The sequence below is a fragment of the Poecilia reticulata genome, chromosome 17 (assembly GCF_904066995.2).
Source record: "Poecilia reticulata chromosome 17, P_reticulata-male-v2, whole genome shotgun sequence".
Classification (NCBI taxonomy): domain Eukaryota; kingdom Metazoa; phylum Chordata; class Actinopteri; order Cyprinodontiformes; family Poeciliidae; genus Poecilia; species Poecilia reticulata.
Window position 1 is genome coordinate 22,793,503 of NC_088846.1, and position 26,195 is coordinate 22,819,697.

A 26,195-nucleotide genomic window follows, 5' to 3' on the forward strand; every position below is an offset into this window, starting at 1 on the left:
CCAGGAACTCTATTAATCGCTTAAATGAGGAAGATAATTGTGGAAATGTTGAACCTAAACTGTATGGAAGGGCTCCAGGAAGGACCTGGTGAAAGTTTGCAATGGGGATGTAACTTTTGAGGGGTGGAGTGACAACTTTATTCTGCTGTTTAAAGAAAGCTGTTAAGTCACCCCTGCGAAAAGGGTTACAGTTGAAGGGATGACAGTGAGAAATGTTGAAGGATTGGGGTTGTTATCGACAAGACAAGCTCATCTGGGTTCCCTCGCACACAGAGAGGCAGACACGCGTGGCCTCAGAACGCTTGAGCTGACAGGTAGTTCAAGCTGTCAAGTGCCTCTGGGTAACCGCTTATCACAGCACTTTGATTATTTATTTTTTGTCCAAAGATTCCTAGATGATTCTATTTAATCTGTGACAAAGACTCCCATAGCAGCTGTCCCTGTCTGGTGTTAAAGTGTATTCTGTAATCTAAAACACAGAGCTTGCTCTGCTTAAACTTCTGAAGAGAAAACTTCAAAAAAAAAAAAAAACTTGTTGATGTTACAGTGTAGGATTTTGTTGATTTTGTATTTTATTTTCAGGGAACCGCTGGCAAGTCAGGTCCTCGAGGGCAGCGTGGACCGACAGTAAGCATCTCATTTGTCTGATAATTGAGCAGAAGCCCTTTGCATATATTATTTACAGGATAAATATCAAAGTATCAGCATTGATTAGCTGTGTACAAGTTCTGAGTGTGTGTTTTCAGGACGTATGCATGTGGTGGCAAGTTGTTGAGAGATGTAAAAATAGCAAAGGCGCTCGCTCCTAGTCTTCATGCCTTTACTACCTCGTTTTCACCTAATCTTAAATTTACAACGAATACAGGGTCCGCGTGGGGGACGGGGAGCGAGAGGACCGACAGGAAAGCCAGGTGCAAAGGTAAGAACGCAGGCAGACTTTTAACAGCTTTCATGGTTTTGATGCTAAACAAGTACGAACAACAAATCAATAAATTAAATTTTCACTGCGAACATTTATCTACTGCCTGATGCATCTGTGGTTAATCACAGTCTTTTAACGTAAAGCATACGCATGCATGCGGTTCACTTTGTAACCTGAGTATCACTGCTTCAATACGATTTTATTCATATTTTATAGCCTGTCAGCTCTGAGAAAGTTCATCCTCTTCCTCTGTGGATTTCCTTTCTCCACAGGGCACCTCAGGCAGCGACGGACCTCCAGGCCCACCTGGAGAGCGGGTTGGTATTGAATTTTGTTTCATCTGTAACTTGTATTCTGTTCATTGAGTTTCTGTACAGGTAGTGAGTGAAAGGACATCAGGAACACTGGGTTGGGATTGGGACTCAAAGGCATTTGAATGTCTTTGCTGCATTCAAATTACTTTCTGCACAGAGCTGCTGTTGTTAGCATTGTTGCCTTGGAGCAAGAAGGTCCTGGGTTTGAATCCCGGCCTGGGGTCTTTCTGATTTGAGTCTTCATGGTATCCCTGCACGTGCTTGGGTTCTCTCTGGGCTCCCACATTTGTGTGTGTGCGTGTGTGTGTGTGTGGATGGTTATTTGTGTTATGTGTAATATGTTGCTCATTAATGGACTGGTAACCTATCCTGATCGAACCCCACGTCTTGTCTAATGACCGCTGGGGAAAGGCACCGGCCCTCTGTGATCGGATAAGTGGTAAAGAGAACGTAAACAGTTACATGGTTTGTGATATTTTCTCTAAAATAAGCCTTCACACCAGATCATGACTGCAATCTTTGAACATTGATAGATCTTGTTTTCATGTGAAAGCAGTTACGACATCAAGTGTTTCTCTACGAAGCTTATAAGCTGATGTTTTCCTGGCGAGGATCAGAAGTAGGATTTTCCCCAGCGATCTTTGAGATTTTCATATGTCTATGTATGGAAGGCCTCTGCATCTACACTGTCAGAGGATGCAGGTGTGCTGCAACAGATGCACCAAGAGTGATGTGAATCCTGGAGCCTTTTCTCCTGTGCCACCACTTCACTAACTACATCTTTTAAGAACATCTCTTTGATATTGTTAAGTTCTGTATGGCATATTTAAGCAACAAGGCAGCTTACCTTGTTTTACACTATAAAACATAATACATTAAACCATTATGAAACAAGCAATAAACAACATTTTATCAAGTCCATCATCAAAATTATCAAACAAATGTACATCAAATATGTTGATCAATGCTCCGGTTATTCTTAATCAAAGGCAACTCTAAGCTGGTGGGTTATTTGGTCTAATATATTTTGCATACTGCTGTCTGAAAACTCACAGCCACCTTTGGTTTCTCTGAAAACTGTGTGGATGTGCGTTTCGAACCAGCTCACACTTCTCTTCCTCCCTTTTCCATTGGGAGCCAAACGCATAGAGATTTCTGTGCGCGATGGACCTGATTATGAGATTGTTTTTAACGGCATGGAGAGAATGGATTATTTGTTTCAGCTGCTAGCTCCTTTTGTTTGAAGCCAAAGAACCCACCAGTCACGATGAGCATATCAGCTACAGCTACAATGCTAAAATTACTTGGAGTACTGCCCTGCTAATGTGTGGACATAATCAGGTTGGTGCCCTGGAACAGGGCCAGCGCGGCAGCACCTGCATGTTGGTGCTTGCAGGCCACATGCCATGGATAAACTGCCACTGCTGCTTCGGCCCCCAGAAATGCTGTGAGCTTGGCAATAAAGCCCCACGATTCTAAAAAGGAAGTTTCGTGCAAAACATCAATAAGGCACTCTAAAAGAAAGGGCTTGTTTGTTTTTTATGATTTTTTATGTTGTCGTATGGTCTTCGTTAGATGTGAAAAGGCCCTTAATCTTGAAGAGATATTGAGAGTTTGATTTTCAATAATAAGTACATGAGATGAATTTCCAGTTAAAACCCTTTAAAATGACACACTAAGTTATGCTTCTTTGCCTTATTTTTCCCCAAATTCTCCCATTAGGGACCTCAAGGACCTCAGGGACCCGTCGGTTTACCGGGACCCAAAGGACCTAATGTAAGGGGCTGCCGTCAAACTGCCTGTGAGCTGTAAAGCTGAGCTTAATTCACAGCCATGTTGACACCCTCATTTTATAAACCTGCTATACCTTGATTTCTGAAAACTGTCCAAATGTTTCCTCTCCAGGGCCCACCAGGGAAAGACGGGCTGCCAGGACATCCTGGACAGAGGGGGGAAACGGTAAGCGGGAATCTTTCTTTGTGAACATTTCTTTTTTTTTTTTGCCATTTTGACATGGGAGGTCATTTCTTTTGGCCTCGAAAGCTGAGTAGCATCAGTGATGGGGATCCAAAGTGATATATGGAGAGCGTTTAATTAAAAACATAGTTCTTAATGTCGGTATTGCCCAAACCACTTTTATTAACATCCAGTTCTGGAGCTTGTGGCATTTGCTTTGAATTTTCTGATAACTTTCTATTACTTGCTCTGACTGTTTTTACAATGATTTATTTTCCCTTTGATCACTTAAGATCTTATTTTATCTGAACTGAAATAAAATAATGTAGATTGGATTTAGTAAATACCTCACCAGCTATCATAAATGTTCCAAAATCCTAACTTTAAAATGTAAAAAAAAAACAAAACTATTCAGCTATGGGAAAAGTATTTTCTGTCTTGCTATTTTCTGGCAAGCTACCTGTCCAGAAATTTATGAAGATATCAGGCTGTTGAGCTTTTAAGCTACCGGTATCTCTTGAGTGATCAAACAATGAACTATCAAGTTATCTGTCCATCAAGCTAGCAGGACGTTTATCGATCAAGCTTCCAAGCTGTATTCCCATGGATCTGTTAACATATCAACTTATTGAGCTATAACACTATATGTCCATTGGTCTATTAAACTATCAAGCTATCCATCTATAAAACTATCTGTGTTTCTCAGGGTTTCCAAGGAAAGACTGGACCTCCGGGACCTGGAGGGGTGGTTGGACCTCAGGTAATATGCAGCTAACTTTTCTGTGTTTGTTAACCATGTTTAGTTGTTGTTTAATTTTTTTTTGCAGAAATGTTTCGACCACAAAGGTTTACCCATTGACAATGACAGAAATATTTAATCGGATACAATTAAGAAGCTTTACACACATAAACTTGATCGCTTCTTTCAAACTGGGAAGCACAAGCTGAGATTATTATGTTTTATTCATCCGTTTACGGGAGAAAATTATACAGTTGTTTACAAGATCAAATCTGGGACAAATACACACCCAAATTAATAATTTGCTTTGTTCATCAACATATGATTACAGAAATGCCAACCAATTATTTCATATACATATGAAAACATGCGCCTGCATTGCTGTTGATAGGGGCCAACCGGAGAGACAGGACCCAGCGGAGAGCGAGGACACCCAGGGTCCCCTGGTCCACCCGGAGAGCAAGGTCTACCTGGAGCTGCAGGAAAAGAAGGAGGAAAGGTGTTGAAGAATAAATATTAAATGTTTATTTATTAAAATTCATAAGAAAATTTAGGAAATTGTAGTATTGTTAGTCATTTTAGTTTTTTGTCCATCTGGAAGGTCAGTTTTGTTCTTTGACAAACTATTGAAGCTGAAAGATTTTTTTTTCATCTAAAAAATGATTAATTTGTTTCATCTTTTTACCTCTTAATCTCTTGCTTTTGTTTCCAGATAGGGAACTAATTAATCTATTATCAGACAGCTTTCATAATTTCTCTCCTTTGTCATCAAAACCTCATGGTAATAATTGCCTGATACTCTGCCAGGTGTTAAGAGTATTTTTCTCGTTTCTCCAGGGTGATCCAGGTCCTTCAGGTCATTCTGGCAAGGTGGGACCACCTGGATTAAAAGGTTTCCAAGGGGCAAGAGGTCTCCCAGGAGCCATGGTAACATTTACTTTTACATAATTATACAGAAAAACATTTTCACATGTATAAACAGAAAGCCAACCCCCATTGTCAGCTGAATTTAGCCTACTCTAATTACCAGGCAGACAACCTGATGTTAAACCAAATGTCAGGCCTGAGAGTAAACTGGAAAAAAGGTGCAGAACTTGCTTATGCAACTAATGGAGGACCGAGACAAATAGCATGTAATTGTTTTTTTCACCTCCTGTCATTACATTCAGCAATTTTAGAGACAGTTTGCTTTTTATTGTAACAAAGCAAATGTAAATTAGTTATGCTAGAAAAAAAAATTAGGGTGATCATACTTTTTTTTTTGGGGGTAGTAATCCAGGCATTAAAAAAGTTAAAGTTGTTCCAGAGTCCTCCTCATTTAGGAGGCACGTTCTGCTGCCAAACAAATGGTGAGTCAGTGTCTCGCTTTCAGTTTAAAACCCTTTGCAACTTTTCAACTCTTCATCACATGTGTGGAGAAACCGGTGCTGCTGCTCAGAAGCAGTGGGTGTGAGTGAAAAAAAGTTCAAGGTGAGAGCAGATGGCTATTAGAGGCTGACTCAGGATCAGCTTAGGGGACCGTGTGGCTGAACCTCATTCCAAGGCTGACCATTAAGGGCGCACACGACAGCACAGAGCAGACTTATTACAGCCGGTGTGTTGGTCCCATGTGAGCAGAAAGATGACTTTCTTTTAATAATGGAAGCACAAACATAATATGTGAGCAAACACATGCGCGCTCTTTCGGCTTCTTAAACTGATCCCATCCAGATACAGAAAACCCAGAAGGACTCGGTGTGTCGACGTGGGCGCACATATAAAACAAATACACATTATAGTCCCTTACTACACTGTGGAGAATCATTCAAGCCAGCCAGTGGCAGCGCCTGCTTGGCAGCCACAGCAACCCCTGGCTCTGCTGGAACCTGTAAATTAGCCATTATAATAAAAGTCTGTTTTCCATATGCAGCCACAGACCCCTTCTGTGCTGTGAATCAGCACAGCCATTGCCATTCGAGGACCGGGATCTTGACGAGGTGACAAGAGGCAGGAGATAAATGGGCCATGCCTCAACCCGGGACTCGCAGTGGGGTTTTAAAACTTGTCATCGCTTCTTATTCTTCTGGATCCTTTTAACCTCAAGCGGTGACTCCCATTGCATTGATAATGTAATACTTTTGAAAGCCACGCTGCATAATGATTTAATAAACAACATGCGTTTTAATAGGAAACTGATTTTCAGCGTAAATATATTGAGCAATGAAAGGCACAAGTGTTTGCTTTTGTTGTCAGTAATTAGCATTTTTATACGAGAAGCTTGTGTTTTAGCTAAATAAATATCAGTTTGCAAAAAGAGAAAGGTATCCAGGTCCATGATAAGTGTATGTGATACATCTGACCAAACCTGTGTATTTAATTTATTTCCTATTTAAAATATTTTTGATCTGGGTTATACAGGAAATTGACAGTGAATTAGTGACGGGTAACTAAATGGTAAATGGTCTGTACTTGAATTGCACTTTATCAAGTTCATAACACTTCACTCTACATTCAGTCATTCACACATTCAAACACTGGTATAATAATTATTGGAGAGAAATTATTCTTTTCATTATTCTTTCACAAAAATGCAAGATTTTAATTCGGAGAAACAAACTACAATTTCCAAGGTATGATTGCAGAGTGCTTGTTTAAATTTTATTGTGTGTGATTTATAGTGTGTTGATGTCGGTTCAAGGAGCAAACACATAAAGTTTTTTTTTGTCATTTTAAGAATATCTACAATACTGATTCTTCTTCACTGATTCTTGGCTCTCAAAACAGAAAAAAGAATATCAGTAACTTTTGTCTGTTTTTATCCTGTTTCTCCACACTGAATCCCGTCAGCTCTATACAAATGCACATATGGGCACACAAAAGTACATGCTCAAAGTTTTTAAAGAGCTTTTGGACAGCTACAATTGACAGTCCTGGAACAGCTTTGAGTGGTGGTTCACAGTGAGTGATATCTAACCTTCTCTCTTCCCTCTCTTCTCAGGGTCCAGGTGGCTTAAAGGGAGGAGAAGGACCTCAGGGTCCCCCCGGCCCCATCGTAAGTAGCCAGTTACTATGGTTACCTCATCTCTCTAGCCACAGAGATTGCAAGGAAAAGTGACTCGTGCTTTTGGATAATTGAGCCGCTCGTGCTGCGCGCAGCCCCTTTCTCTAGTCATTCAGCAGTGCATGCAATGAAAACGGCAGCACAGAGAATGGCTGGTCGGAGTACAGTGGAATGATTGGATTAAAATTTTATAGCGGGATATGAGGGGGTTTTCTATTTGGTGTTTAGCATTCCAATCCCAACCTCTTTCTTCTCTGTTTGTATGTTTTATAGTAATAGCGAGAAAAATATTTATTTTTTATTAAAAGTGACTATTCATTAGTCCAAGTTATTCAACTTTATTTTCTTTTAGTTTTTTTTCTTTAGATGTATTGATCTTGCCCAGAGCTAGGCAAACTCTCCTGATTTATAAAATACTATAAAATTGCAGCTAGTAAAATTAAAGAACCTTACAAAGGCGTAAACCACAGCTCAATAAAAGGCTGCCTGATTTGTTGTGTTTTTTCACTGAAATACAACCTAATCACTGCTTAAGTGTCTAATCGAAGAGCAGCTAGTCTCATCCCTGTTGCTTGACTGATCATGGATGTTCTCCGCACACGCACTTAACAGTTCCTATAGCAACTGTTGTTGCACAGATGGAGGTGACATGCTTCTTATGCCCAAATTGTTTTGTTTAGTTTGGTCAACAATAACTATTTTAGTCAACTTATCTTAACCCTTCCATGCATGAATTAATTATGATCTTTTGTGTCAGGATTTAAAAAAAAAAAAAAATTCTTAAGGCATAAAAAAGGTAGGAAAAAAATTGTAAAAGATTTTTATTTTATTTTATTTTTTTAGGTGATCAATTGTAATTTTCTCCACGTACAAAGTTGTTATTTGAAAAATACATCAGTAGTATTGCTCCTTAGGGGTTACCTGATATCACAATATATTTTTTTACCTGCCAGAGTCGTCTACAGTAGAAGGAAGAACCGGGTCGGTTGGCGTGCTTTTTTTGTCTGTCGGCCATATTGAATTTAACAAAAATAATTTCTTGCATTTGCAGCTGATGGCCAGTAGTTGATAGTGTATTTTATGATGCATTAGTGTCCACTTCAGTGGTCTGTGTGCATTTATAACATAAAAATCCACAAGAAGCACAAGAAGATGGCTTTTAGACAGCTGTCCACTGTAGTGACCACTATGCATGAAAGGCCTAATTTAATCTGCCTTGTAAAAGTATTCATACTCCTTATACTTTTTCGCATTTTGTTACTCTGCAATAGCAAACTTCATTTATGCATTTTCTTGGAATTTTGTATTATTACACAAAGCTGTGCATGACTGGGAAATGGGAGAAAAACTGAGAGCATTAATCTGAGGAGCAGCCAGCAGGTCCATGGTGACCCTGGAGGGGCTGCAGAGACCTACTGCTCAGGGTGGAGTGTCTTTTCGAAGGGCAAATATTAGCTGTCATAAATCTGACATTTATAGAAAAGTGGCAAGAAGAATGGCATTATTTAAAGAAAATAAATAAGATGTCACCACAAACATGTGGAATAAACAGCTTCTGATGTGTGTTTGTGTTGTTCTGTCACATAGAATCCCAATTTGTTGAAAGTTAATTGGGATATAAAAATGTCCATCCTAAATCAGTTAGGTGATATTTAAGGAAAGTCATTTCACATATCATGGTTACAATTACTCTACATAATGCAGCATGGAAAATCATATATGCTCCTGTCATACTGGAGTTTATGACCATGAAAGGGAAGCAGGGGTGACAGAGCAATTCATAAATAAATGAGACTTTTTTTCTTTTTTTTTTTCTTCCTGCCTTTTGTATCCGGCCCCTCAGTTTGAGATATAGGCAACAAGAGCCTCAGGAGCTGAGATGCTGTGCATAATCTGACTGACGGGCAGCTTTGAACTGTCTGTCATTTTGTTGAAGCGTTAAACCCAGGTTCCCGATAATTGCCCCGCTGCTCACCAGCAACAGAGCAACAGCGGTGTAGATGACAGCGGATATGCATAGCAGGCATGAAAGATTGTGAAAGTGAGAAGAGGAGAATTTCACTGAACGAGAAAAGCAATTTCCACTGCAAAGAGAGGTGGTTTTTCTAAATTGGCTTGAAAGTGAGTCATAGAGAGAACACAGGTGAAATACTAACTTGGTACCGTTGTTGTAATAGAAAAAAGTGACCAGTATGCAATGTGCATTCACACAGCAGATCTGATATTTCCCTCTATCAATTTCCTGCCACTGAACGAGCTGCTGTTGTGTATTGGGGATCTAAGTGTGTGTGTGTGCGCGTGCGTGCATGCGTGTGTAAGTGCGTGCGCGTGCAGGCGTGTGCGTGGGGGTGTGTGCGTGTGCATGCGTGCGTGTGTGTGTGTGTTGCTTTTCCATTGTCTCTTTTAAAGGCGTGTGTGTGTCTAGCAGAAAGTGAAAGGGAAACATCAACGCAAAAACAAAAATTAGTTCCACAAGTGGCATATCTTGTTCGGTTCTGGCCAAATGTGTGGGAGGAAAACATGAGAAGAAAAAAAACGAGAAACATAAAGCAAACTAGTGAAATGCGTTGAATCAGACAAACTATCGTGGCGGCTTGTGTGTGAGTTTGAGGCCTGGTGAGTAGGTTGGCAGCTTTGGGATGACAGTTTGGAGCTGTTGTATGTGTGTCACCAGAAAATGGCTGTCATGAAATGGGCCAGGCATATGAGTGCCAGGTGGCGGCTCGCATCAGCAGCCGATTTAGTGAGTGGGAATCAGGTCATAGTTTTGGCCCCGAACACATGCAAATCACATTTCATTGTGTTCGTTTTGTTAGAAGCTTGCTCAAAACCCTCCCTTGGTGCGAGGGTGTCATGATGACGTTCTGATCAATAATATGCGTGATTTAGGGCCTCGTACACGGAGGCAATCACCAACCAGGGAAAAGTCAGGAAGAGACATGACTGGTGTGAGAAAAGTTCGGCCTTTGCTTACATCATAAGCTCACCGTGGAGGTCTGCTCTCAGTTAGATAACAGCTGAAGGCTGTCAATCTGGTCAATATCCAACTGAGTGTATAAATGTCATGTTTGTTATACTATTTTGATCATTTTGACTCTATGCTTAGCGATACTTTATGTAAGAAATATCAGCTTATACTTTGTCTTGGTTTTATGGTATATAAAATGTATTAATGATAGCCTCGCAAACTGTTTTTCAGTTTGAATTTGACTTAACAGCTATCAATACATGCACTTCAACAACTAGCTGAACATCTTGTTCAAGTCTTTTTGTTTCTTAAACACACATCTCAGCAAATATTGAACATTTTTTTCAATTAAGGAAGCCCCTTTCTTGTAAGGTCAGGCCTTTCATGATTCAAGAAAATATCCAGCAGATTCCCCCCGGTGTGTTTAGCTTCTTTTAAGGTTGAAGGATTTAATGCAGTATTATCTGGCCGGTGTTTGACAACAGGGTTCCCCTGGTGAGAGAGGCCCTGCTGGTCCAGGAGGTCCTATTGGTCAGACAGGACGCAACGGCCCACAAGGACCACCAGGCCCTGCTGGAGAAAAGGGATCCCCTGTGAGTTTTCCTAGCTTGTTTTTTTGTCTTTTTCTTATAAAACTGTTTCCTAAACTCTAAAGTTTCCATGGTGTCATCAAATGATTGTAACAAATGCTATTCACAGGGAGAGAAAGGTCCCATGGGTCCAGCTGGCCGTGACGGCATTCAAGGTCCGGTAGGTCTTCCTGGTCCAGCTGGTCCTCAGGGTCCCCCAGGAGAGGACGGCGATAAGGTAAAGTAAAAGTGTCTTTGTTAGTACAAGAAATCCACAAGCTTTTATTCACAAAAAGATCAAAAAAGCACACACAAAAAACATTTTTATTCTTAAAGATTATGACAAATATGTTATTTTATTAGATGTACAGCATACAGTGCTGGTCCGAAGTTTAAAAATACCAATTTGCTTAAAAGTTGTGTTAATTTGAGGCTTTTATTTACGCATTTCAGCTCTTCTTTAGGGGGCAGCAGATAATACAATTACATTTTTAAAATAATAGTTGGTTGCACAGGTTTGCATTTCTTGTTGATTTTCCTCCAACCCACACAGGCTCAGAATTTCCCATAATCCGTTTGAATAAATGTCTCTTAGCAAGTTGGAGAGAAAACCTTAAGTTTCTCCATCAAAACATTCTTCCTATTGTTATGGCTGTCTAGCTATTTTTTCCTCCTCTAAACACAAAACGTTTCTCCAGAAGATATTTGTCTCGTCTATGGAGGAAGCTACAAATATTAGTTGCTACTGAGGGTTTCAACTTTGGCATACATGCCTCTTTTTTTTTTGGTCTCACATGATTAAAGTTGCTTCACTAAGGACAGCGACGTGGATGTTCTTGTGCCTCCTGAAAGCTCCTAAACATCCTCACCAATGTCCCTTCGTCAAAGCTGGCCCTTTGGATCAGATGGGTTTAGAGCAGCTAGGTAGGCTAGCATTAAGCTCATAGAAAGGCGCTAACCTCCTTCATATTAAAAATGTCTGTCCTATACCTCACATTCTTATTGACGATGAATGCATGCAAACCTCTGACCAGCACTGTATCTTAAAAAGGCCTTTTGATGCACATAAACAAATGTTTTTATTTGCTTTGTTAGAGTTAATATTGCTACTGCTGAATGTGTGATTCCATCGATAGTTACGCATCATGTGAACTAAATAGATAAGATGTTTCTTAAACAAAGGCAGGCGCTGAATCATCCTGCTGTTTACACAAAATGTTCACCCTTAGGCTAGCAACACCCACCGCTGTTACACTGAGCCACATATCTGCATTTTGTAACCATCACACCTCCTTCATTCAAGTCACGTCTTATATCACACCTTTCTGTCAATCATACTACCAACGGGGTGAGACAGGGAGCCAATCAATTAATTGAAAACACTCGCCCAAGGTCTTTCTGGGCCAATCAAATTAGAATCTCTTGAGGAATATTCAGTGACCAATGCTGATAAAGGTGACACTTGAAGACATTGGTCTTTGAATAAACATGGCAGGCAGGAGGTTTTTAAGATGTTAAGGAGAGATATGAGAGCTTTTGTGAATGTGTGTTGGGCCACAGGGAGAAGTGGGCGGACCTGGACAGAAGGGAAGCAAAGGAGACAAGGGTGAACGGGTGAGTCTTTATAACCCTACTTCTTTGATTACCATTGCATTTTAAATTACACTAAAAGTTAATTAGCTAAAGAAAACTAATCATCACTACTGATTTCTCATGTGGAATTAATGTATAGCAGAAGCACGTGGCGGCAGCTCTTCTCAATTATGTTTATGTTGAAAAGTCTGCAGCGTTTCTGAAATATTATGAATGTCTTGTTTCTTTACGTATTTTTTCATGAATTTTGTATTTGGCTTTTCTTTTTTCTTTTTTTTTTAAATAAAGAATTCAGTGTCCTTCAGTAATATTCACACCCTTTGAACCTTTTCAATTATTGAAAAATTGCAATAATCTCAAATTATTTTATGAGTTAGGACAACGGAATCAGTCTGATCTAAATCTACTCTGTGGGACGAGATTAGAAAAGAAGAAGCTCTGTATAATCTGATTTAGCGTGGGCTATATTAACTGGAGAACAAGTAAAAAGTCATGCTTAGGATGTGCAAAACTAGCAGACACCCCCCAACAACACTAACAGCTGTAATTGCACCAATAAATAGATCTACTACAGAAGGAGTTTAAGTACAAAGAAACCAAAAAGACAGTTTTTCAGATGTTTTCTGTAAGACAGTTTGAAAACCTTGTCTAATTTTTCCATCACTTAACAATAGAGCAAAATTTTGGGTCAGTCTGCTGGATGTCAACCCCAAACCCACCAGCATAAAACAATGTAGCATCAAAAAATTTAAAATGGTTCCAGTGTCTGGGATGCATTTGGTTTTTCTATATTATGTATATCAAGTGACATTTTTGACAGTGAGTGTTTCATAAAGAGCTGCTTCAGCAGACTGTAAATGTTGTTTCTTTTGTTTTTCCTTTAGGGTCCACCCGGCCCAACAGGTCTCCAGGGCGTGGTTGGAGCTCCCGGTCCAGCTGTAAGTATCACTTCCACTAGGCCATCAAAATTCACCACATGAAATATTAACAGTAAGTCTTTGATGACTAAAATTATTACTTTCAAGGATTTTATATTTAGAAAATAGGCTCCAAAAGACCTGGTTGACTTTGTAGTTGCATCAGTATTCCCTCCAAATATCCACAGCATTTTTATGTTTTTTTAAAGCTTCCAGCTTTTATTTTGCATATCATGGTGTTTTAAAAAAATAGACTCGTTTCTGATGCCATAAAAATTAGCTGTTCTACTAATGCCTGCCTCTGGCTGCAGAGAAAAACAATGAATTGATGGAGACAGGTTTGAAATGTTTACTCTAGTCAAGGCCTCCTCAAGACAGTGAAAGCGTTATATAAGTCAGGATCAAAGGGCTGCAAAACTCTAAGCTACTTATGAAATATGCACTTCTGAGATGATGTGACAGTGTTATAATTACACGCTCTTATCTGCTCATGTTAAGATGTGTTTAAAAGTTACAAGGTGTACTCAGAAACATCCAGAAAACAGGTTGATAAAATCTGAATTTTTTTTTAAAAAGAGTAAAATTTTAATCCAATATGGCAACATAATTACGAAGTACAGTACATTTTATTAAGGAATATGTGAAATTGTTGGTGTCCACTGAGCTGGAATATCCTAACTCTGTGGATATTGTGTTAGGATATATAGTACAATATTTATACTGTATATATTCAGTATCTACTGTAGCTACAGTAGTGATTCAGTATCATATTTATAGATACTGAATATCTATAAATGTAGATATTCAGTATCTACCAAATATGATTAATCTTCCGATCTTGAAACGGTCTTAAAGAAGTTGCTGCTAGAGCTTTTTTTTTCCTTGCGATGTTCTCGAACATAATTGTGCCCGCTTTACAGGTGAGAATCCATCATACACAAGGATTGCATGAATGCTTTACCCCACTTTACCCTACTCATCATTTTCTCTTTGAGCAAAGATTTTCTAGATGCCCCAAAGCAAACGACTTTCTATCATTCCTCTGCCGTTCATCTTGTAGAATTTCCCTCTGACCTCGATTATCTTCCTGAACTTGCTACGATCTGCCTCAAAGGCGACAGCAAAAAAGGGAGACAAACCATGCACAAGAGTTTCATTCATACAATATGTGGTGTTCCAGAAAAGAACAAACCTCTAGATTTAAGATTGTTACACATTTTTGGGTATGATTATGCTCCTATGTGTTGGAGGCTGTTTGGTTGTAAATGTGAAGATAAAAGCAATATAACAAATCGCCATTGGTGGCGCTGTTGCTGTGCACAATGAGATGTGAGCTGAACATGTAACAAAGAGGAAGACGAAGTTCCCCGTTCCTGAATAAACGTTGCCATGTGCTATCTCCAGTTATCTGCTTGAATATTATTTTATTTTGACCTAGTGTATCATACACAACAGAATTTTGGCGACGAGGATGGGATTATTCAAGTTGGAAGGCACAGAGTTTGCAGACGGAGCGGCTCCATAGAGGCAGCACAGGACGGTAAAAGCCGAGCGTTTTGGTGAGTGAAAGGACCGCCAAACCCGAGCTACAAGATGGCGTTTGGGAAGCCAGAAGATTTTCACTTCGAGGAAAGTGAAGAAAGTTTCGACAACTACCGCGAGCGTCTCGAGCAGTATTTTGCTGCAAACGACTTGGACACTAAAGAAGAGAAAACTAAGTCGGTGTTTCTCACGGTGGTGGGGAAAAGATCCCATAGCTTGCTGATGGATCTGTGTGCTCCGGATAAACCGTCAGAGAAAAGCTACGAAGAGTTGGTGGATTTGCTACAGAGGCACTACGTACCAAAGACGAACTTTATTGCAGAAAGGTGCAAGTTTCACGGAAGAAATCAAAAAGACAACGAAACAATCAGTGAGTACGTGGCTAGTTTACGAAAATTAGCAGCTACATGTAAATTTGGGACTTTCTTAGATGAAGCACTGCGTGATAGATTCGTCTGTGGGGTAAAAAGCAGCGAGCTGAGAGATCGGCTGCTCAGCACCGCACACACCAAAGACTTGACGCTGCCGCTGGCTGTAGAAATGGCGCTCTCCTTTGAGGTAACTAAGGACAGTGCACAGCAGTTTGCACAGAAAGCTTTCAAGGCTCATGTAGTGGAAAGGAAAGCTACAATAAAATACCGCGAAGCTGAGAAATATGCAGCTACCGGGAAGCCCTGTTATCGTTGCGGTGGAAAAAGTCACAACCCGAATGACTGCAGGTTTAAAGAAAGCGAGTGTCACGAGTGTAAGAAAAAGGGACACATAGCCAAAGCCTGTCGCACACGCAAGGGAGGAGGCCGTTCGAGTACGACCAAAGGAACCATGCATCTGAATGTTAAGAGGCGACCCAGCGCTCTCAAGCAGCGGTCCTGTCTGGATGTCAGCGCTCTCCAGCAGCAGGATGTCTGCAGCTGCCCCGGTCCGCAGTACCAGCCTGAAGGTGCGCCCCAGCATGGAACTCCAGGGAACAGGCACGAGTTTAAAGGGGATCCAGACGACACCCAATTTCTGTCACATCAGGTCAGAGAAGACAGAGCAGCCAGTGATGTTGTGGTTCAGTGCAAGTTGGAAGCTGCACCGAACTCTGACACTGTTCCAGATATGACATTGGACAGTACAGATTTTGGTCTGTTTGAAATGAACACAGGTAATGGTGACATTGTAAAACCGTATTATGTGTACGTCAGTGTAAATGGTTCAAGAGTGAAGATGGAACTAGACACTGGTGCTGCAGTGTCGGTGGTATCTGAAAGTCTGTATAAGCGCAGATTTAAATCAGTCAAACTTAGTCCAGCAAATTGTGTACTTAAGACGTACAGCCAAGAGTCATTACAGCTGATGGGTAAATTTGTGGCAAAAGTGAAATGTCAAGAAGCCACTAAAAAACTAGAACTGCTAGTAGTAAAAGGAAGAGGCCCTGCTTTGATGGGTAGAGACTGGATTAGTCAGTTGAAGCTAGACTGGTCACAGGTGAATAGAGTGGCTCCAGAAACGGTAGAAGATGTATGTGCTCAGTACGCATCAGTGTTTAACCCTGAGCTAGGCAAGTTGAAGGGTATTAAAGCCAAGCTACATGTTGCTCCAGAAGCAGTGCCAAAGTTCCATAAACCAAGAAATGTTCCATATGCATTAAGAGAAGCTGTGGAAAAGGAACTGACTAAATTGGAGGCAGAAGGAGTTATTTCACCCATTAGATACAGTGAGTGGGCTGCTCCAATAGTGTGCATACCGAAAAAGGATGACAGTGTGAGATTATGTGGCGACTACAAGGTCACCATAAATCCATGGTTAAACGTGGATCAGTATCCACTTCCAAAAACGCAAGATCTGTTTGCAAAATTAGCAGGAGGTCAGAAATTCACCAAACTAGACTTATCCCAGGCTTACCAGCAAGTCCAGTTAGAGGAAAGCTCTAGGTGTTACCTGACCATAAACACTCACAAAGGGCTGTATCAATACAACAGGTTGCCTTATGGTGTTGCAAGTGCTCCTGCAATTTTCCAGAAAATAATGGATCAAGTACTTCAGGGCATGGATGGTGTTACCTGCTATCTTGATGATATTTTGATAACTGGTAAAGATGCAGAAAGCCACCTGACTAACTTAAAAGAGGTCCTTAGGAGGCTCGAAAGCTACAACCTCAGGGTAAAGCGAGAAAAATGTGAGTTTATGCAAGACAGTGTTGCATATTTAGGACATGTCATTGACGCCACTGGCATTCATCCTATGAAGGAAAAGACAACTGCCATTCAGAAGGCCCCAGTTCCAAGAAATTTAACTGAACTTAGATCATTCTTGGCTCTGTTAAACTACTATGGGAAGTTTATACCAAACTTATCGACTCTGATCCAGCCAATGTCAGCATTGCTGCACAAAGATGCAGACTGGATTTGGTCAGAGAAATGTCAAAGTGCCTTTGAGAATGCGAAGAAAGCTCTTCAATCTGACAAAATCTTGGTACATTTTGATGCAGAGCTACCAATTATCTTAGCATGTGATGCATCTCCTTATGGAGTTGGTGCTGTAATCAGTCACCAAATGAAAGATGGGAGCGAAAAACCGATTGCATTTGCATCAAGAATGCTAACTAAGACAGAACAAAACTACTCACAGATTGAAAAAGAAGCACTTGGTTTAGTGTTTGGTGTTATGAAGTTCCATGACTACCTTTATGGAAGGAAATTCATTTTAGTGACTGATCACAAACCATTGCTAAAAATCTTGGGACCAAAAACAGGTGTGCCTACGCTAGCTGCTGCTAGATTGCAAAGGTGGGCTCTAATCCTAGCTGCATACAAGTATGAGATTCAGTACAAAAGATCTGAGCAACACAGTAATGCAGATGCTTTATCAAGGTTACCAATGAAACCAAGTGTGGATGTGGTGTCAAACCCTATTTACAAAGTTTCTTACCTTGACGATTTGCCTATCACTGCACGAGAGATAGCAAAAGAAACCGACAAAGATCCTGTGTTAAAGGTGGTGAAGCAGTTGGTGTTAACTGGCTGGCCTAAACACGTACAGGATGAGTTGCTGAAGCCATATTTTCAGAGACGTTTTGAGCTGACTGTTGAAGATGACTGTCTGCTGTGGGGGTTACGAGTGGTGGTTCCTAAGAAATTAAGGAATCAGTTGATTTCTGAACTGCATGAACACCACTGGGGAATAGTAAAGATGAAATCCCTCGCCAGAAGTTTATTCTGGTGGCCAGCAGTAGATGAGTGCATTGAAGAGGAAGTCAGTGAGTGTACCATTTGTCAAAAGCAGCGTAGTATGCCTAGTACTGCACCAGTGCATAAATGGAAATGGGCTGCCAGCCCCTGGGAGAGAATCCATCTGGACTTCGCAGAGGACCACAAGCAGATGTTTCTGGTAGTCATGGATGCCTATGCTAGATGGCCAGAGATTATTCCTATGCATACTACTACTTCAGTTAAAACCATTGAAACACTGAGACATTTGTTTGCTGCTTATGGGTTACCAAAAGAAGTTGTAACAGATAACGGTCCTCAGTTTGTTTCACAAGAGTTTGAGTCATTTCTAAAAAAAAATGGAGTGCAGCACATTAAGTCACCTGCATACCACCCTGCCAGCAATGGATTAGCAGAGCGCTTAGTCCAAAATCTTAAAAAGTCGCTTGCAAAGAATCGAGCCGTAGGTGGTATGACACTTGAGCACTGTGTTGCAAATTTTCTTTTAGGGTACCGAAACACACCCCATACAACTACAGGGAAAACTCCTGCTGAGTTATTCTTAAAAAGACAGGTTCGAACAAGACTTTCGCTGATCAGACCCCAGTTCTCTCAGAGAATGCAAGACAAAACGGAACCATCTCTTCCATGTGTTAGAGTTTTCACAGTAGGTCAACCTGTATTGGTTAAGAATTACAGGGGAGGGGAGAAGTGGTTGAATGGAGTTGTACAAGAAATCTTGGGGCCTGTAACCTATAGTGTGGAAGTGAATGGGAAGTGTGTTAAAAGACATGTAAATCAGATTCTGGGTGTAAATGGAAATCCAGCTCATTTGACACAAACAGACTCTGGTACTGGAAACTTTTGGAATGATGATGATCTCGATACAACCAAAGGTGTGGATCAACAGATGGAAGAAAAGACTGTTGGGAGTCAACCAATAGACTTGCCATCATCTACAGTCGAAAGGAACACTCGTCCAGTGAGGAACCGGCGACCTCCTGATAGACTGAACTTGAAACTGCAACTCTAAATGAGGGTTTTGAAAAAGGAAAGTGTTTTTTGATTTCAGTTATATGAATAAAAAAAAAAAAGAAGTTAAAAATGTTTTAACTGATTGAGAAGTGTTGATTTTACAGGGGAGGAGCTGTGGTGTTCCAGAAAAGAACAAACCTCTAGATTTAAGATTGTTACACATTTTTGGGTATGATTATGCTCCTATGTGTTGGAGGCTGTTTGGTTGTAAATGTGAAGATAAAAGCAATATAACAAATCGCCATTGGTGGCGCTGTTGCTGTGCACAATGAGATGTGAGCTGAACATGTAACAAAGAGGAAGACGAAGTTCCCCGTTCCTGAATAAACGTTGCCATGTGCTATCTCCAGTTATCTGCTTGAATATTATTTTATTTTGACCTAGTGTATCATACACAACACAATACAAGCTGAGATTAAAGACAAAGTGTCAACGAGGTTTAAAAATTAGTGAAGTCAGTGGTGCACGAGCGGAGGATGCATGTAAAAGACCGTAGCAGGAGAGCAGAGAGCAGTTAGTTGGCAGTCAGGGGTTTAATAAGAGCTGAGGGTCTTACCAGATCCTCAGGTGTCTCGTACCAGTAATCAGTCAGGGTTGGATCTGAACGATAAATGTCCAGCCTAACCACAAGGGGCCGTAACAGACTGAAGTGATGCCTTTGCTTCTTCTCCTCCCACAAGGCCAGTTATGAGAGCAAATGCACTTTCTGCCAATGTTTAGCAAACTTTTTCCTGGTAGCAGGATAAAACTGTACTGCCTGAAACTCCTGGACATCCTGAAACTTCTTCACCACAACTGAACCTCTTATCTTTAAGCTCTTTTTTGGTCATTTATCAGTTATTTTTTTATTATTATTATTCAAAATTTTGTAAATCTACATCATTAGTGGCAGTTAAAGTATAAGTTTTGGGCTCGATGTTCTATTCACAAAAACCCTAATGATGGTACATCAACAAACTGACAATCATTTTCATATATTAGTTAAAACCTCACATGTGCCAGCTGCAAATGCAGCAGAACATCCTCTACTCATGGGGAAAGTCCTGCTTCCACGTTATCTGGTGGCCTCAGGGTAACTAGCAGCTGATTGCTGAAAATAATAAGGCCTTACCAACCATTTCAGGGAAAAAAGTATCGTCTGCAGGGCTCTGTGGGGGCTGCAGTAGACCTGGTGAGACAGATTGCTGCAAGCAGCAAGTGCACCCGTGCTGAATAGAAAATTATTTAACAGTTGTTTACCCTGGTGAGTCAGTCTGCTTATGTGCATCTATGTCTTCACAAGTGAATCCTGACTCATGCTGAGTAGTCTCGACATAATTTGCTTTCATTAAAACATGCTTTCAGACGCTAGATGACAAGACTTTTAATCTGGGAAATCATTAGTGTTTGAGTAGAAAGAGAATGAATTTCTGTCGTGGCTTTAGATTTTAAACTTTGAGCGAAGATGTGTTAACCATACAACAAAGACCGAACACTGGCTGACCTATAGAAGGGGCAGCGTTGTCTGGAGACTTTAGACCAACATGTGCAGAGCTTTGCCCTTTCTGATGCCTGTAAGCGTGAAAGGCGAGAATCATTCACAGCTTTGCATTGTGTTGGTAACTTTTTGCAGGTGTGACACATTATTTAAAGGTTAAATTAAACAAGTCAGAGGCATCATTTACATAAATAAATAAATCCAGGCATGTGAATTGTGAAGGTGACTAACAAAATTGAGCGCAGTTTAAATCTAAGCACTCTAACCTCAGAGGCAACTCTGTTTTCAATCTCTTTGAGGAGATTAGATTTGCGACTTGGTTTGTTAAAGCGTCTCTGAGCTTTAGGCCACTTTGTCTGTGACTTTTCTTTTTCAAAGCTGTGCTCGTTTCCCCCATAATCACCTAACATTTCCCTCTAAACTGTTCTGCATTCACCACCATCGCCTGAGGCTCCCTACATGTCCCAGGGCTCCGCAAGAGCTCCTCAAGCACTTTCAAGTGCTGACACGTGTTTGAACTGAAAACTCCCAGTCTGTCAGCACTTCACCCTTTCCCCCACAGTCTCGTCTTTCTACCCTCTGTAGCTCGATGCACCTCTGACTTCACAGAAGTCAGCATCTTTCACATACCATAACCCTGTGGCAATTCTTTTCTGCATCTTGCTTTTTCCTGATGAGAGTCTCTAGTCGGAAAGCCCTCAGGTACACCACAAGGGCGTATCATTGAGGTATTGCCTCATGCTTGTCCAGTTTTGATTCAAGTTTTAGCTTCATGTTTTATTCTCAAAAGGATCAAATAGCTTGTACCATGTACCTATGCTGAATTCTATAAATGACCTACAAAAGCAAATGTTTAATTTGGGAAAAGGGGTTTTATGTGGCCCTTATAACTACATGGAAAAACTCAAACTTGCAAAAAGTTATTCAATGCTAACTTTACCTAAAATCCATGAAAAGGCTTTCTGTAAAGTTCCAATTTGGTTTCCGATTTCTGTTGTAATGTATTTCCTGAATCCATGCTTTTCCATGTGAGCTCAGATATACTTTGTAACCTTGAAACGTATTAAGAATAAACAGATACAAGTGTTTGAGGGGTTGCCTTTGCTGCAGCTACAGCTAATGAGATTTTATGAACCCTGCCCTCCCACAGGGCAGTGATGGTGAGTCTGGGCCAAGAGGACAACAGGGCATGTTTGGCCAGAAAGGAGATGAAGGACCCAGAGGATTTCCAGGGCTGCCAGGACCCATCGGACTGCAGGCAAGTCTCCATCAAATGTGCTGCTTTTTTACATCCGTATTTCCAGTTCTCCACCTTTTTTTTTTCTTTTTTTTTTTTCCAAAACATGTAACACCCAAAGTCCCGTTGAGTATTGTCCTGCTGGGTATGCATATAGCTTTTCCTCTGTCAGAGCCGTCTAATGCAATGAGATTTCCTGCAAACTCCTTGAACCTGAAGCATTTCATCTCCCCATTTACAATACATCAAAACAGAGCATATTTTATTAATGCAGCTTTGACTCCCAATAACACTTTGCTTAGCTCTGGGGTAAATAATGTTTTACCCGCTCAAGGACTTTTCTTGGTATAGATGGGACTGAAAATCCATCACTATCGTCAACATTTTTGTCTTTTCTGCTGGATTTTCTGTTGAAATTGCATCAAGTTCATGTGCTAAATGTCTATCTGCCAGTGCCCTCGGTCCCAAAAACACTCCAGTTTCCATATGACAAAACATTGAAAGCATTTAAATCCACTTTTCTATTAATCTATTGTCTTTTGCGAGATAGGCTGAAAATTACCCCCAAGGCTCATTTCCACCCACAGGCTTTGTGTACTGATTGCTCAAGAGGAGAAAGATCTGAGGGCTTTTATCAATAATTGATTCACAGTTTTGTTTTCCAACTCCACACACATTAAGCTGTATTTCTCTTTATTTTTGATGGCAGCATTTTATTGAGCTCTGTTGCTGTCATCACAGACGCAATAACACATTCATCCGTTTGCAGACGAAAGCATGATGCAATAGACACAATATGCACCCCGGTAGGCAAAGCATTATAATTTTATCATATTTTTTTTTTCTCACCTGTAGGTTATTGTGACGTGATCCACATCCTAAAAAGTTATCGGAGAAGCCTAAGTGCTGTCCTATTAGTAAAAATTAACAGGAGTACCAATAATTGTGCCACAAGCTATTTGTTATTTATTTATTTGGGATATATTGCCAGTGATTAAGTAAATTCCAATATAGAATAGAATTTATTTTCACATTTCCAGGGTGAGACGGTTAACCAAAAGTAAAGTTTTTTTGCACGGGAGAAAATAAAATTAGCTCTGTGTGAAATTAAACAATTGAAACAATTAAACAATTTTCATGCCTGCCTGGGACTTCCCCCCCCCCCCCCCCCACACTTTTCACTTAGGTTTTTCAAATTTCATTAGTTAAGAACATTTTAAATGGCAGTAATATGAATAAATATTTTTGATAAAATAAACAGTTTAAATTTTAGGAAAACAATTTCTATGTATGGATGAAACGGTGAGAAACACATAGGAGGAGTAGGGGCAAAACTGAAACTACAATATGGTCAAATCATCCCATCATTGATCAGCGCCAGCTTCGGTTTTGATGCTATTGATACTTGGGTCAATCTGGCGCAATACAGAGGCTCTGCTCAGTGTGTAAGGTTCAGTGTGACTGCAGCATAACGGTGACCCCTCATGTCCTTACGGTGCAACCAGCGATAATGGCATTATTTCTGTTAACCTGTTAATGGGAACTCAGAATTCAGTGTTTATGAACATGGAAGGATTTTTGATACACAAAATATTGTAGGCCATGTTTTGTTATGGCCTACAATAATAATGGGGAAGACCGCTGACCTCCCCATTACTTTCTTCTCTCTTGACAGTCCAGCAGAAAGTCCTTCTCACCTTCCACACAAGGATAAGCCACAAAAGACCATATCTATGGAATCTGAAAGTTGAATGGAAGGACAAACTTTTGTTAACATATACAAGCAGCAGGGATTAGTCACAGCCCTAAGAGGATTGTGATGCAAATTCTACTTATTAGTGCAAGGGAGGTTAATGATGTATGAATTGCAGCTGGAGTCAGAATTTAAAGAGCTATTACACACAGACATATAAAGAGCATGAGTTACAATTTCCATCTTCCTTGCAATAAGCCAACACAGTAAATCATGTTGTCGTTTGGTAATCAAGGTCCCAATTTCTGCAGGAAGTGTGCAGAGGCACAGAAACCAAGTTAACAGAGGTCCAGTGTGAAGTTTCCACAGTCTGTGATGATTTAGGGTGCCATGTCATCTGCTGTTGGTCCACTATGTTTTCACCAAATCCAAAGTCAGAGCCGCCGTCCACCAGGAAATTCCCCCTGCTGACAAGCTTCAGTGGGAGGCTGATGTCGTTGTCCAGCAGGACTTTGTAACAGTCCACACTTCCAAAAGTAGCAGTACGCATTTTAATGACCATGAAAACACTGTGCTTGATCATTTTACAAGACAAAATGTGTTGACATTTTATAAAAGAGTGTTTCCATAAACCATATTTAGGATTTAATTGTTTGCCCTGGACTTCATCCATCCAGTTGGTTGCATCCATGTCTGGGATAAAATAGTGTAGTCTCACACAAAACTAAGGCGCAAAGATAGTCATCTATTCCTTTAAGATATGAACTGAATATTACCTCCTAACAGCTTCTCACTCATAAAATCCTTAAAAATATGGAGCTTATGAAAGAGAAGCTGAAAATTACCACATTGATTCATTTAAGTTGATGAGCTGAAGTTTAAGGAAACTTCCTTTGATGGCAGTGAATAAAGAAACTGCGCTCTTCAGAGTACCTCAAAGTCAATTATCCAAGGACCCACTGAGGATGAAATTAGAGCGAAGCTTCGTTGGTCAATAGAGCTAGATAACGTTGTTATTAAGTGCAATTGGCTTTTAATTGGGTATAATGCACTCTATCTCCCCTCTTATAATTATTTTTTTTGGCTAAGCTGTCCTTCAATACACAGCAGCAGCTGCTGCAACTTCAGCTTTTCAATGCAATTATCTGTAGCTTTAATGATTTTTGACCAGGGGGAAGGAGTGTCTTCATCCTCAAATCCTTCCATCAGTTTGTGCAGAGTTTGCTGTGAAGTATAGGAGTCCTCTCCTGAGAGGACCAATTGTTCAGATTAAGAGGTTACAACGAGGACACAGAAGAAAAGTAAATACCACATTTGTTCATATCAGTGTTGTTATAGTTCAAGGCTAGTGTGGAAATGGAGTAAATGCCAAGTCTGAACATTTATTGATTTCTTCTGATGTGCGCTCCAAGTTTGTTGTGCATAATGGTCTTTGCTAATGAAGCTCATAATGTTTCTTTTCTTTCTTACTAATTCATATTCTTCAGTACACGTTTAATAAGCAAGGGTTGCATGTATAAAATGTGTCAACATGTTTTCTTTTTTTCCATTATACATGACAAAGTGCTCTAGAAGAAATGAGTTTAGGCTTTATTTACTTCCCCATTTTTACACCAGGAACCCACAACGCCAACCTTCCAGTCATTGCTCATTATAAATAGTTTTCAGTGCTGCTGCAAATCAACAAAATAGGTTGAAACTACATATATGTTACAGCACTGATTCACATCCATATCATTATACTCTTACTTTCCCACAACTACAGCTGCTTTCCATACCTTTTTGTGTTACACATGCTCCATCATTGTGAACAGCACATAATAACTGCAATTATGCAGATAGACAGCAGAGACGGCAGACAACAATGGAAAGTGACACCTTCTTCATCCTTTCTACACATCCACCTTTCTGAGGTGCATTCAACTCTTTTAGTTGAGCTTGACTGAATCCCGAAGCTGCATAATAGGCACCGCCTGCACAGTCGCATTCGTTCCACTCCACTGTGGACGTAGATGGATGGAGTTTCCACCCTGCAATTTACACAGGCTGATTATACTCAAGCCTCCCATACCCTTTAATTACAATAGGTGTCCCTTTTGAGTAATTGTGTGTTTATGCTCCAGGGTTCTGTTAGTATTAATGCACTCTCCATCGCTTTGCATCCCAATGGCCTCCTATTCAAAAAAGTGTCAACTAAAAGCATCTGGTAATGAGCAGCACAAATGTATATATGTTCCTGTCTGTGGACTTTTTTTAATATGGAGGGTTGCCTCATTTTACCTTCCTTTCTGTGTGCTAAGCAGTATTTGTCGTCTTTACAGGGCTTGCCAGGCCCTCCTGGTGAGAAGGGAGAGAATGGAGATGTCGGACCAATGGTGAGTGCAGACATTTCTGCAACTTTGCTATTACAATATAACCTTTACACTCAGTTTCACTCAAGAGAACTATTTGTTGGAATATTTTTATTGGAGGGTGAGTTTAATAACTCAACAAGAAATATATCTGCTAGTTGGATTTCAACCTTTTATTTCTATTATGTTGACTGTGATAACTAGAAATAATAACGTTATAAAATTTTTAGCTTACTGATTGAAGTAGTATCATATGAGAGTAATGATGAAGACATTTTCACCACAGAAATATCGGCCCGAGGAAAAGCATTTTTCCTTTCACTAAGCTTTCTGTTAAAATACTTAGTTGCAGCAAACTGTCAGTTTCTTCATCAGTCCTCAACGTGGCTGTGGCTCAGGGGTAAAGTTCTTGTGTGGCATTTCAAATGTTACCATACCATACCATACCAACTTTATTTATAAAGCACTTTAAAACAACCACAGCTGATACAAAGTGCTGTACATTAAAACACAGCATAATAAAAAAAATAAATAAAAACTCTTACAGTTTAAAAACAAAAACATACACTCTAAAACTAGATCCCGCAGGAGTTAAAAGCCAAGTAAAATAAATGGGTTTTAAGACGAACTTTAAAAGTTGCAGGTTTCTGT

The 26,195-nt window shown here is 40.2% G+C and overlaps 1 protein-coding gene across 1 annotated transcript in view; it reads left to right on the forward strand.

The window, feature by feature from the left end:
- Positions 1–26,195, forward strand: part of col11a1b (collagen, type XI, alpha 1b) — a 98,230-nt gene that overhangs the window by 59,586 nt on the left and 12,449 nt on the right. Inside the window, exons 33-47 of the mRNA XM_008434369.3 lie at positions 583–627; positions 866–919; positions 1,195–1,239; positions 2,959–3,012; positions 3,142–3,195; positions 3,899–3,952; positions 4,323–4,430; positions 4,769–4,858; positions 6,909–6,962; positions 10,425–10,532; positions 10,639–10,746; positions 12,069–12,122; positions 12,986–13,039; positions 21,414–21,521; positions 25,515–25,568. Coding sequence (XP_008432591.1) covers positions 583–627; positions 866–919; positions 1,195–1,239; positions 2,959–3,012; positions 3,142–3,195; positions 3,899–3,952; positions 4,323–4,430; positions 4,769–4,858; positions 6,909–6,962; positions 10,425–10,532; positions 10,639–10,746; positions 12,069–12,122; positions 12,986–13,039; positions 21,414–21,521; positions 25,515–25,568 — 1,044 coding nt within the window. The remainder of the gene's footprint in view (positions 1–582; positions 628–865; positions 920–1,194; positions 1,240–2,958; positions 3,013–3,141; positions 3,196–3,898; positions 3,953–4,322; positions 4,431–4,768; positions 4,859–6,908; positions 6,963–10,424; positions 10,533–10,638; positions 10,747–12,068; positions 12,123–12,985; positions 13,040–21,413; positions 21,522–25,514; positions 25,569–26,195) is intronic.